This window comes from Rhinolophus hipposideros (assembly GCF_964194185.1).
Source record: "Rhinolophus hipposideros genome assembly, chromosome: 6".
In the NCBI taxonomy this organism is placed as follows: Eukaryota; Metazoa; Chordata; class Mammalia; order Chiroptera; family Rhinolophidae; genus Rhinolophus; species Rhinolophus hipposideros.
Genome location: NC_138052.1, coordinates 61,029,405 through 61,042,397, shown reverse-complemented (window position 1 = coordinate 61,042,397; position 12,993 = coordinate 61,029,405). Strand labels below are relative to the sequence as shown.

Sequence of the window (12,993 nt, the reverse complement as noted above, 5' to 3'; positions counted from 1 at the left end):
ATTCACATAAAATAACTTTTTTTCTTTAAAAGTTTTAGGAAACAAATTGCAGTTTTGCAGAATGAGTCACACAGAGTTCCGCTAAGTGAAATTTAAATAAAATTTACCTAATATTCAGCAATGGAGATTAAGATTTTAAAGATTTTTAATTTAAAACACAAAACAAAATTGGATATTTTACATTGAGATTACCCTAATACATCCTTGAACATTCACTTGTTCTTTATTCAAAAAAGTGCTTATTTTGTTAAGATGATTATAAATTCAACTACTATTTCCCATATACTCCTCCTTTTTACAGATTCACTATTAACGACACAGTAAAGTTTAAAAATAAAAGTTATGAATAAGTATTTTACCAAAATATTTTCTTTTAAAATTTACCTGTACAGTAGTCCCCCTTATCTGAGTTTTGCTTTCCACTGTTTAAGTTCCCTTCAGTCAACCCAAGTTCAAAAATAAAATGGAAAATTCCAGGTATTTTGAGAGAGAGACCATATTCATACAACTTTTATTACAATATAGTATAAGAATTGTTTTATTTTATTATTAGTTATTGTTGTTAATCTCTTACTGTGCCTAATTTATCCACTGGGGGTCTTGGAATGGACCCCCCCCATAGGTAAGGGGAGACTACTATACTTACTCTGTTTTCTTTCTCTAATACATTGACTTATACACCTGAGAAAGAGTAAGTTAAACATTCATGAATACAGCACAGTACAGTGAACTATAAAAATAGGGAGTTTACTTTATTAATTGTCATGTCAAACTAAAAATTAAATATTTCACTAAGTATCATCCATGGATCAATAATTAACCAGTTGAAACATTATAGTGCTATCTACAGACAATGAATTATATGTTGGTAAAATGTTTAAGAAGTAAAATAGCATGCATAAAAAATAAAAGCATAGTGCTGAGAAGTACAGTGTTGGGATTTGAATTCAAGGTTGATGGTTTCTGGCACATAAAAAGTGTGCAACAAATATTGGTTGAATCAATTAATGAATGGCTCCTAAAGCTACTCTCTAAACTCTTAAGGAAGTCGTTGTGGCCACTGGGAAAAGAAAGTTTGTTTGTACATCATAAATGTATTTTAGTTATTTCCTAGAAGGGAGCCAAAGTCTGCAAATATATTTGGTAACTTCTCATAAAGGCAAATTTGAGCTGAACTCAAAAAACAACCAATCCTGAATATAAACATAAACCGAAATAAAAATAAATGAATTTGCTGATTGTTCTTCACCATTTAAGAGAATGACTCAGCTTTAACCGTAACAAAATCTCACCTAAGTCTCAAAAATTAAAATATATGATTAAATGACAGCTATGATTAAAATGCAAAAGTAGTAATTTTTATAAATTAAATACAGATATGTCACTATTACACGTGTTTTCTAGATATAGATGTTACTATTTTACCCCTATAATCTCAATGAATCAACTGACTGAGAAACCCTATGACCTTTATGTCTAAAAACCTATTAACATGATTTCCTCTCTTTAATTCTCACAGTAAGTTTGTAATTATGTAAAGGAAAGGTTTTTTTGCTTTTTTTTTTTTTTTTCTAACTTTGAAAGTGGAAAGACTAAAATCAGTCAGGGAAAACATTTTGCCAAGGGGTGATTCATAAATTCAATCTCAGAGAGCAAACTGATGTTCACAATCTCAAACTCATCAATCTAGAGGAAATACAAACCATATTACTTTTTTAACCATTCAATGTCCAAAACCATAATAGAACTATGTCCCTGAAAAAGAAGACATATGACACATAAATAATTTTAATACATAAAAGAAGGATCTGAATTGCAGATAAGATTGAGTTTTTGGCTAGTCTGGATCTCGAAAGCAGCGGGCCTTTGATATTAGGCAAAGGTATGAAATACTGGGATCACCCAAGTTCTATTCCTTCAGGTGAAAGAGCGAGATCTATTTATTTTGACAAACAAGAGGTACACATGCTGGATACATTTTTCACTCTAATTCCATGGCCCAAATCTGTTCTATTTGAGAATACCTAATTGAATTATTTAACTTAGGTGGAAAATCATCTGCTGAAAAACCCAAGTCTTCAGTTCTCAATGGCTGTGAAAACAAAGCAGGTCAAGGTCAAGGGACTGAAGTTGCAGCAAGCCTACTGGGAGTGGAGGAGACAAATAGGAACAAAGTGTGAGCATCTGCAAAGGATGGTCAGCACAAGCAGCATCAGGCCCCCAGCTATTCCATGGCAACACAGATAAGGAAGGATCAGACTTTACTCTGAGAGCACTTCTTTCACTCTCCTCTGTCCTATCCGACTGCATTCTATGCTTAGTTTACTTTTTTTGCCAAGAAGACTGATCTTAGTCACAGAAAAATGTTCATTGCAAAAGAAACCCCTTGTTTAAACCAAAGTACAACCAACAGCTCCTCTCCAATTATCCCCTGCAACTTCCCCCAGTCTCTTTCATGCCTGGCTACTGAGCTCAGTCTAGTTTGGCTGCCGGCCAGGTTCCTCTCTTCTTTCCTTGTCAGTCGTAAAAACTTGGAAAACACTCCTGGACAGCTCAAGGAGACCTTTTAATTATGCAATGGGGCAGGCAGTACCTTAGCCTGTAGGTTGTTTCCAGCAATGCTTGTAGTCGCCAAAAACTGCACTCACCAAACTGGTGGGTTTTCTAGCAAGGCTACTTGTTTTTGTGGAGAAAGGAGGGAAAGACTGGCAAAGAAACCCGGCGATTTGCAAATCTGAAAAATGTCCAATTCAGACCTCCAATATTCACTCTGTCTCATTACCGGCCCTTTGGCACCTAATCACCCATTCGTTATCAGACACAAACTCATCAGCACCGTGGTCTCCTTAATCCCAGAAATTAACAAGTGGTGTCATAACTAGAACTCTCTCCAAAAACTTATTGGTGCAACTTTTTTTTTTTTAAACAGGTCCCAAAATAAATTTATTAAATCCTTCCTGGTTGACTGCACTGTACTTTGTCAAGCTTGCAGATTGAAATAGTAAATGTAAATGATGCACGTGAAAGTAAGGCGAGTTGAGTTGGGAAAAACTCCCAGGACTCATCATCAAGGGGTACTCTGACCGCCACTTCGCCCTTAACTCGGTCGGGGTTTCTCCATCTAAGTGGACTCGCCATGCGCAACACCAGCTACATCTTTAATCTGGTACGCTAGTTCAGCTGCAGCGTCCAGCTTCCTGTTCAAATCCCATTCAACACCGTAAACACATTCCAAGAAACCCAGCCAGTCTGGAGTTCCCTCCCGCACACAGGAAAGTCACCGCAGCGACCTCAGGAGCCACAGGGGAGAACCGATGGCGCTGGGTTCTGATCCGAGTAGCGAGTTAGCGCACAGGGAGAAGGGCCTGGACGAGCGAGCCCGGCGAGCGGACCGGGAGCCCAGGGTCTCATCACCCCCCGCGCGGTGCGCCCCTCTAACACAGCGCCCGCCAGAAGGAGCTACTAGACCCACTCAGCGCAAGGGTACCATGCGGGCGCCGCCCCTGAGTTTGGGCCCTCCCAGCTCTAGGCTTTAAAGAATCCTTGGCCGCGCCTCGGTGCTTCGCGCCTCCCCGCCCCCATGCCCACACTCTCTCCCGGAGCCAACAAAAGGGAGGTTAAGCTGGAAGAAGTTTCGCTCCTGGGTCGCCTCGCTGTGACCCGGCGACGACTTGCGTGCTCAGTCCGTCGCCCCAAGCACCTTCAGAGGTACTGATCCAACGGGCGACCCCCGCCCAGCCCCCCTCCAGCTCCTGCCCGGCCGGACCAAAGTTACCACAAAGGGCTAGAGAAGGCTCCCGGAGTCCGGACCCCGCTGCGTCCCCGACCTCGTGAGGCTCCGCGCTCGTCCCTGAAGCACTGCCACAGCAGTCGTCAACAGGTCTTAGCCTCCTTTCGTGCCGGACGACAGGCACCCTGAGCCTTTCACTGTTCTAATTTTTGTAACCTGCCCGGCGGCGGCGGCAGCGGCGCACAGCCCCGCGCCCTCCCTTCCCGGTACCCGTGGCCAGGCTGACCACTGCCCGCTGCTTCTCAGGATGTCAGTTTAAAAGAGATCGCATGCTACCTGGCGGGAGGCTGGGCTGCCAGGCAGGGAAGACCCCAGATAAATCGCGGTCCCTTGGGTCTCTCCGTACCTTACTGACGGATGCAGTCGGGTCAGGCTTGGGGCAGGGGCGTGGAGAGCTGCTGCGTCCTCGCAACCCGGAGACCTCCTCTCCCGCACAGCCACGGCGACGTTTCAGTGGCCGAGAGGGAAAGTTTCTGTACGTCAACGCGGTGCTGGACTCGCGACCCTCCGGCTCTGGTCCCCTCCCTCTTCGCGCTCTCTGCCCTCTCCCTCCTCTTCCTAATCGGCTGAAGCCAAAACTGGCGCTGGCGGCGGCTGGGGCTGGAGGCTCGGGACTCCGGGTCGCTCCCGGCTGGGAACGCGGGGCTCCCCCTCTCGGCCAGAAGGGAACTCTCCCAGACTCGGGCTGGCGCACTTCTAGCGGTCTCCTAGGACACTTCCACACCGGACGCCAGTGTTCAAGCTCGCTACTTTCTTCAATCTCTGATGGTCATTTCCTATGGGCCGGTATCTGGCCTTTGCACGCAGGACCAAAGAGGGTGGGGGGTGGGGGAGGGAGTGGAATGTGACAGAAACCGGACTGCAGAAGGAGAGGCCTTACCTTACCCGACTCTTAGCCGGGACAGAAGCAAAAACAGTCCTCCCCACCCCCATCCCTGGTCCCCAGCCGAGTTTCCTTTTGAACCTCCTCCCTGAAGCCCTGGATCAGGACTAGTCGCCTTTCCTTATCTCTATGTGTTTCTTAATACAATTTTAAAACATCTCTGCTGCTTAATAAGAAAGAAAATGTCAAAGACAGCACAGATACGACTACAATTAAATGTCTTCTTTACTGCCTTTATCAAGAAAGCATTAACACAGTTGTGTTGGTGCTCTGAGGACATCTCTACAGACATTTTTTTTTTCCGTTTTTGCCCTCATTTCTTTGAACTCAGCCTGAATCTCTGCACTTTGTTATGCCTTAAAAAAAAAAAAAAAAAAGAAAAGAAAAGAAAAGAAAAAAGAGAAAGAAAAACTGCCTCACCCACCAGATTATGCTCATTTGCTCCATTCGGATGTTTGCCTCAGAATTCTGTACTTCTGTATAAGGATCCAGGGAAAACGCCGCAAACCATTCTCACCCTGGTAAACCTGTGTGGGAAGACCCGCAAGGAGGAGTATCCTCATACAAGCAATTCTTAGAGGATGAGAATAAGTTTACTAAAGTTTTCTGAGACACTGCTCAGAATTTAGTTTACTAAATTTTAAATTGAATGTGAAAATATATTGATAAAGGGGAAAAAAGCATTTTGCTAGGCCAGCAAATGTAATGTGTTACAGTGGAATTCAGGGTTTAGAGGCAGACAAGCCAGATTCCTTTTCCAGACTCTATACTTATTCATTCTGTGCCCTAGGACACTCAATGCAATTAAAACTGCCAAAAGGAATTATATAATGGAACTCACAGAGTCACGGTCACATTTACAGGAGCTGGAATAGTGTCAGGCACAGAGAAGGTACTTAATAAATATTTGGTTCTTACATCCCACTATATTCGATTGTAATTAGAAGAAAACACACTGGAAATTCTCCGCAAAGACCTTATTAACTGAATCATTTTTTTTCTCCTTGATGCTTTTTTCCATTAAAAAAGATACAGCATCACAATTGTTGAAATGGAAACTAAGTTTAGAGATCACCCAGCTCTATCCAAACTCCCTTGTTTTAACTAAAAGGCAACTGAAGTCCAACAATCTTAATTGACTTCCCCAATTCTCATGGTTAGGAGGTGCTAAAGCCAGGACCAGAAATCAGGCCTCTTCACATTTGGCAGAGTCCTCTTTTAGCTATTATATATGTTATATATGTTATATGTTTTCCTCTTTATCACAATAGTCAAGCATACAGTAAAATAATTACATTGGAAACATTAATTTGAGGACAATGCTAGTTGCTTTTTCTGTACATAACCTTTGATAATGGAGAAAATGAAACGGAATAAACATTGCTAGGAGAGTCACTTAAAACACTGGGGAGGCTATTAATTACTGTTTCACTGCATTGGTTTCAAGTTTTTTCTCCAAAATGTGTCAAAATCCACAAAAATAATTACAGTATTTATACTTTCAAGTAAATTAAGGTGCTACATTTCATTAAAATAAATTATTAAAATATAAAAATTTCCTACTGTTATTCATTCTTGAAAAACACAAAAATATAGAAAAAATGTACATCTTCTTTCCTTAAACTTCCTTTCTGGGACACTGAGCTGGTGGGGTCAAGTAAAACGCCTCCACATCCAGTGGCATGGAAATTCCATTCAACTATATTTGAACGTGGCAGCAAAACTGTGAGGATGTGGAGTCCATGCACATGTTGTGCCTCAGTTCTCAGAGCTGCTAGTTAGTTGCTAAACCTGTTACTAAACTCAGCTCAAGGATGAGCCATAAACATTCTGGAATAACAAATCCTAAATGGACATATAGGACTTAACTTCGTTCCTTGTAGTTTCCGTTCTTTGTATATTGGAACTAACCAATCCCTGCTAACCTAGCCAGCAATCCTTCATTTGAATGAAAGAATTACATTTTGTGGATTTTGCCTTTAAAAACCCTGCTTTTCTTTGTTCTCTCCAGAACACAGTTTGGGTTGCTATCTAAATCTGCAATGCCTTTTGTTCTTTATACAGCCTTACCCTCTTTGGTTAACACCTTTAAACAATTTACAAACTACTAAAAAATAAATTATGCCATTTAAGTGATCACTCCGTATCAACATGATTATAAAAATAAATCAAATGGCAGCCCAATATTTAGGAATAAGGAATACTTACATTGCATAATTATAAATATATGGTTTTTTTAACACAATATTTAAAACTTCTGGTAGAGAACTCTAGACTCCCAAGAAAACATCAATAAACCACTAGGAGCTACAGATCCTACTTTGAGAAACGCTAGATCACTCTCCAACACACTACATCTCCACTTAGACAGGATCAGGGCATGAGAATAAGTCAGGCAGCAGAGAGTTTGGATTAATGTAAAATCTCATAAGGGAGCATACTTATTTCTTACTCATTTGCCTCTGATACCTTTGAAAAGAATGCCTAAACCCTTTCTCATCTTACTCAATGTTGAAAATCATTTAGGCTTTTATACAGCTCCCAGGTTTTTGGAGATAAAACCAATATCCCCCTTCTAAGTGGGGTTTTCTACCACTCCAGCCTAAGCCTGAATTAGCCACTAAAATAATTTATTGAAGGTATTTCATAGCCTATAAATTCTATGGGCAATTTCCATGAGACTTGGAATTTGCCCCAAAGAGAAAAAGTTATCACTACAAAGTGTATCCATTATGGATGGATGAATGGGAATGCATGAATCCCCATAACTCTCTTTTTCCAATTATTGCAGACAGTGCTAAAGATGAACCATTTTTATATTTTCTTCCAATGCTTAAAGTCTTTATAATTGCTATTGCTGTATAATTTTTATAAACTGATTCTTGATATGAACTGCTCTAAGAAATAGCTTAGAAGTAAAAAAAAAATATCAAGGATGTCAGAACCAAGGTTTAAAAACACTAAAACCAACTAGAACAAGATTGAAAATCAGATTTATAGCATGATCAAAGAATTGAAGAAGAGAGATGCCAAGGAGAAAGGCTGTGTAGAGGCCCTGGCAGGGCACTACCATTAAAACATATTCTACACATAACAAATGTTCAGGTTTCCATTTGAAAATTCTTCACATTCAACATAGGTGCATATGGACTTTGGTAGAGACTAGGCAGCCTTCCAATATTTTTTAAATTAATTTTCTGGCTCAAGAGAAACTTCTCTTACTTAAACTAAAAGAACCTTGACTAAGAGGCAACTACTTGTTATTTATGTTGAAAATAACAATTTCCTGCTGAGTTTTTAAAAAATCCACAAAAACATACTAGTATGCTGGTTGTTTAGCTCTATATTACTGCAAACCAGTCATTTAAAGTATTTGAAAAGAAATAACAACAAGATGGAATTCAGAATCTCAGCTATGTGAATGGGAAAAGTGCATATTTATTTTTGTTATGTGCCAGCCATGTCCAAATATCCATTGATTCCTAGGGGGATCTGGGTTCCAAAGTTAATAAGTGCTACATTTACTTTCTACCTTCCATCATTTTCTCTCTCATTTTATTTTGATACTCCTGATTAAGAACATGAAACATATTCATTGCCCCCCCCCCAAAAAAAAATGAAGAGGGGCAAGACAGAAAAGAAATAAATATCTCCTGTATTCCCACCCCCAACAGTACCCACTGCTAACATTTGTTCTATACCTTTCAAGTATTGTTGAGGTCTCTGAGAGACTCTCCAATAAATAACATCCCTTCTTTATGCCTGGGTTGGGAATAAATTGAGACATAAAACAAAAATTAAACATAGAATCTAAAATATTACTTGTATTATTGCCAAAGACCTGGTTTGAATTGGTAGATCTAAAGGTCAACAACCAAAATAGAAGCCTCAGTCACATAATTCGTCCTCTCCCTACCTAAAAGGAGTACCTTTGAAGAAGTTAAGTTCTGTTTACTAAGATCCATTCCCTAGAAAGAAGACAGCAAAGACGAAGATGAAGATGATGACAAAGAAAAGAGACAAAAAAGGGTGTAGCTTAACTCTGCATACCCAGCAATTCTTCCAAGATTTATTCCTAAATGTATTTATGAAATATGTCACAACACTTCACCAAAAGCAAATGAGTAAAGACTCAGAAAAAAAAAAAATAGCATGGAAATCAGGAGTAGAGAAAAGACATTACCTAGAACTGACATTCACTTACTTTTCTCTTTCCCTTTTTCCACATGGAAGTATACCTATACATACTTACTACTTTATAACAATACACGAGTACATTATGGCTTCCCCCAGCAGTGTTTTTTAAATGTTTTTAATATTTGAAACAAAGAAACTATGGCCATCTATACACATATTTTTGTATACCATCTATACACATATTTGTTCATCCCTTGCCTATTATTTCCTTAGAATATCTAGAAGTAGATTCTCAAGATTAGATTATAAGGTTTTTGTTTGTTCCTTTATTTGTTTTGATACAACAGAACATTTAATTACATCATTTTCCTGTCAACACACAAGTCATTTAATCATGATTATACTGGCCATTTCCATTGGTTAGCAGAAGGCTCTTTCACTAAAGGCTCCCATGATTTCCGTTGTATCATTTTTCTTGCCAAACTTAATTTATTTTCAACCTGAAGAATCACCTCTTCTATTTGACCACCCTGAAGTTGGTCTTCTAATTTTTTAACATCTGTTTCTGCTTTAACTATACCTAGGTTCTCATTTGTAATGTGTTCTGTATACTTTCTATATGCTGCATTTTCAAGGATTTACTCAAGAACATTAAATATCTTTGTGTACAATATTCTTAGCCTCTTGTGTGGACTCTCACATACAACCAATCCCACAAGGCCAGTGGTCTTCTTCAGCACACCCGCGATGACAACGCCAACTAGGTTTCTTTATTATTATTTTTTTTTGGGGGGGGGTGGATGTCAAGTTACAGAGAAGTTGCATATAGAGTACAAATAACTATTTTTTTTCCCTGAACCATCTGATGTTTATTTAACCATCATTGTCAACATGGTGCCCCAAATACCTTTGCACACTTCCAACAAATACTGACCTTTCCATAAGGAAAGTAAACCATCAAAAATCAGGAAATTAACACACTTCTATCATCTATCTATTTGGTCCCATTCAAGTTTCTCCAATTATCCCTTTTATGGCCTTTATAGACACAGGATTCAGTTTGAGATCACATGTTACATGTAGTTATCCTGTCTCTTTTACTTTTATGATGTTGATACTTTTGAGAATTGCTCTCTACTTATATTGTCCTTCAAATTATTGTGTTAGATACAGGTTATGAATCTTTGGCCAATAAACACAGAAGTATGATACTACATTCTTTAAAAAAAAAAAAAATTCTACCAAGTTGCACCCAATTTTGATTTGTCCTATTGCTGATGATCTTCACTTGATTAAGGTGATGGTATGTCAGGCATCTCCTCTGTAATGTTAATGTCTTTTCCATTATGATTGGTATTTTCTGGGGAGGTACTTCAAAACTATATAAATATTTCCTTCCTCATTCAACTTTCAATTTATTCATTTATTTATTTATATTAGTATAGACACATGGTTTGTTATTTTATTCAAATGTTATTGTATTTATCTGTTACTAGCATGATTTATTTTGACTCTCAGATTGTCTCAGGTTTGGCCAGAGGGAGCGTTTTTAAGTTAACTTCTGTGTCTTTTTGCCATGACTCCATCATTCATGAGCATTTTTCACTTTGGGGAACAAAAAGGTATTCAAGTCTCATTTTATAATATTCTAGCTCCAGCCCTGGAATCAGCCATTTCTCCAAAGAAGCCAGTCTCTTTCACTGAAGAACAGTATATGGAAGCTGAGCTCCAAGTGTAATGTCATTGCTATTAGGCTTTTGCTTCACTTAGGCCCTCTCAGTAGCCAAAGTAATGCACATCTATTTATCTATCTATCTATCTATCTATCTATCTATCTATCATCTATCTATCTATCATTTTGAATGCCATGATTCATACCCTTACCTCCATTTCTAGTACAATACCACTTTCCATATTTGTAAGTACCTTCTCTTCCAGTGAATATTAGACTTCCATTTATCTTTAATAATTGAAATTCATATTGTCAAACTATTTCTGAAAAGTTTATACAAATGTATACTCCCATGAACAATATATAGTGTCATTTTTTTCAACATGTATTTTATTTACCTATGTGGTCAGTAAGAAAATTCAGGTGCGGATCGTTGGTTGTTTAAAGCATGTTTCTCAGTGTTTGGCACACCCTCGTCCTGCAAGTTCTCACGTGCCACTCAATTTTATTTAATGATTCACTCGTATCCTCATTTCCTCCCATTCACCCGCCCAATAGAAGTACTCACTCTAATGTGTTTAATGTGTATCTTTTTTTGTTTATATATGTATTCTTGCAAAAACTTATTTTATATGCATTTTTAATATATGTAAACTTTATTATATAAACAATTCTATCTTAATTGTTACCTTTTTCTCCAAACACTTTTATGTTTTCATAGAATTGAATTGAAAAATTAGCTCAATTATGTTCATTTCTATTACTTTCGCTGTTAATAATGTTGGACATACTTTCATACAGTTAGTAAGCATTTTTATTTTCTTTTAGGAACTGGCTATTTATATATTTTGTTCATTTTTATCTTTTCTCTATGAATTTGTATATTTTTCTTTTTCTGATTGATTTTTAAGAGTTCTTTAATACATCTATAAATCTCTAGCAAAGATATTTATTTCTTTAAACTTAATTCAAAATAGATTATTTTATTAGTTTTTTTTTTTTTACTATATTGAATTTCTTTAAATGTAGTCTATAACAATTGCTGTGGGGTTTTTTTTGTAATGCTTATAAAAACATTCAATCTGAAGTAATCGCCTATATTTTCCTCTAGTATTTTGTAGTTTAATTTTTTGCTTTTTTCTTTCCAATTTAGTTTGGTGTGAAATTTAAGATAAGGTATTTGTCCTTTTTTTTTCACTCACAGGATAATTACCTAGCTAGCTGTCCAACACCATTTACTAAATGATCCATTCTTTCCCCAGTGATTTCAGAAGTATTCCTTATCATATATTAATTTAGATATGAAATAGGGTTTGTTTATGAGGAACTTCTAGGTATAGTCAAACAGTATATACAATCAAATAAGACTTCTCCAAAAAGGTCCAGTACAGATTGAAATCCAGCCAGGCCCTTCTGCAGCCAAGCCAGTGGAGGCCATGAGCCTGGAGAAAAAGGCACGTTTTCCAACCCTCAGAGCCATCCTCAGCTAGGAGCCCCTGCAGAGCTTCCTTGGCACGGGATGGGCATGAGGGGGGCTCTATGCACAAAGGCACCGTATGGGCTAGAAGGAGTCCTTTCCCATATTGTAATCCTGCAATATTAATTACCTCAGCCTATAATTGTTTAAAAATATCTGTTGGGCAAGTTACCCTTAAATACCCTTCTTACGTCTCCTTCAAAAGTTTCATCGCTATTCTCTCAAGTTTATTTTTCCAAATGAACTTTGGAATCATTCTATTAAATTTCCTTATCACATCTTTCTTTCTACCTTTGACCCCAAAACACTTCTGTTAGAATTGTGTTCAACTTATATATCAGTTTACTTGAATCACCTCATTATTCAATTTTTCTTCTGATCCCGAAACAGAAGATGCATTCCCAACTTGAAAAGACTTGACTTCTGAACCCATTCCTATTATATCTTTACCCTCTAATCCATTACACTGTCATTTGTTAGAAGCCCTGTTTACTGGAAAGAGTGAAAGGGCCATTATTCTACAAGAACTACAGAACACAAAATAAATTTGGAATGCAACAGCCCTACTTGACAGTGGAAATGGGGGAAAACACAGATCTTAATCCAGGTCAGGTTTCCCCTGCTAGTTCCAGTTCACGTGCTCTCCAGTTGATAGTGAATGTGAAGCCAGTCATGATCAAAAGAAAATACCTTGGACCTGCTTCACGGAATGGCCTGGCCTAATGACCAGGAGTGTCTCCTGAGATGTGCTCTCCTGGCCCGGCATTTGCAGGCCTGGAAAGTTTGATCAAAGCAGTTTTATTTGCCCAAAAACTTCTGAGTTCAAAAGATATTTTGTCCACTGAAGACTCATATACTTAAAATACAAAGAAAAAAAAAAGAACAAACAGAATTTTTTTTTTTGCAAATAGAATTACATTATTTTTCCTCAATAAGGTCGAAAACAAATAACATATTGTAGATTGTCTAAACATTATTTTGAGGGAAATAAAACTTTTTACTTCAAAATTATGATTTGTGGTTTTTCACTAGAA

General features: G+C 38.0%; 2 protein-coding genes across 14 annotated transcripts in view; both read right to left on the bottom strand.

Annotated features, from left to right (window-relative positions):
• GULP1 (GULP PTB domain containing engulfment adaptor 1) overlaps positions 1-4,786 on the bottom strand; it is a 229,485-nt gene extending 224,699 nt beyond the window's left edge. For 7 of the 13 annotated variants that reach the window (XM_081051321.1, XM_081051317.1, XM_081051309.1 and 4 more), the window contains exon 1: positions 4,137-4,757. The gene's annotated coding sequence lies outside the window, so the exon portion shown is untranslated. Of the gene's footprint in view, positions 1-3,775; positions 3,949-4,066 lie in introns of those variants that run through there. The other 6 variants (XM_081051318.1, XM_081051310.1, XM_081051312.1 and 3 more) reach the window with 3 other exon arrangements.
• Positions 4,787-9,208: 4,422 nt separating this feature from the next.
• On the bottom strand, positions 9,209-12,725 carry LOC308498547 (NADH dehydrogenase [ubiquinone] 1 alpha subcomplex subunit 5-like; the record flags this gene model as incomplete). The annotated part of the gene is made up of 3 exons (XM_081050775.1): positions 9,209-9,375; positions 9,493-9,570; positions 12,650-12,725. The coding sequence occupies 3 exons, from the start codon at positions 12,723-12,725 to the stop codon at positions 9,209-9,211; spliced, it is 321 nt and encodes a 106-aa protein (XP_080906901.1).
• Positions 12,726-12,993: the final 268 nt, after the last annotated feature.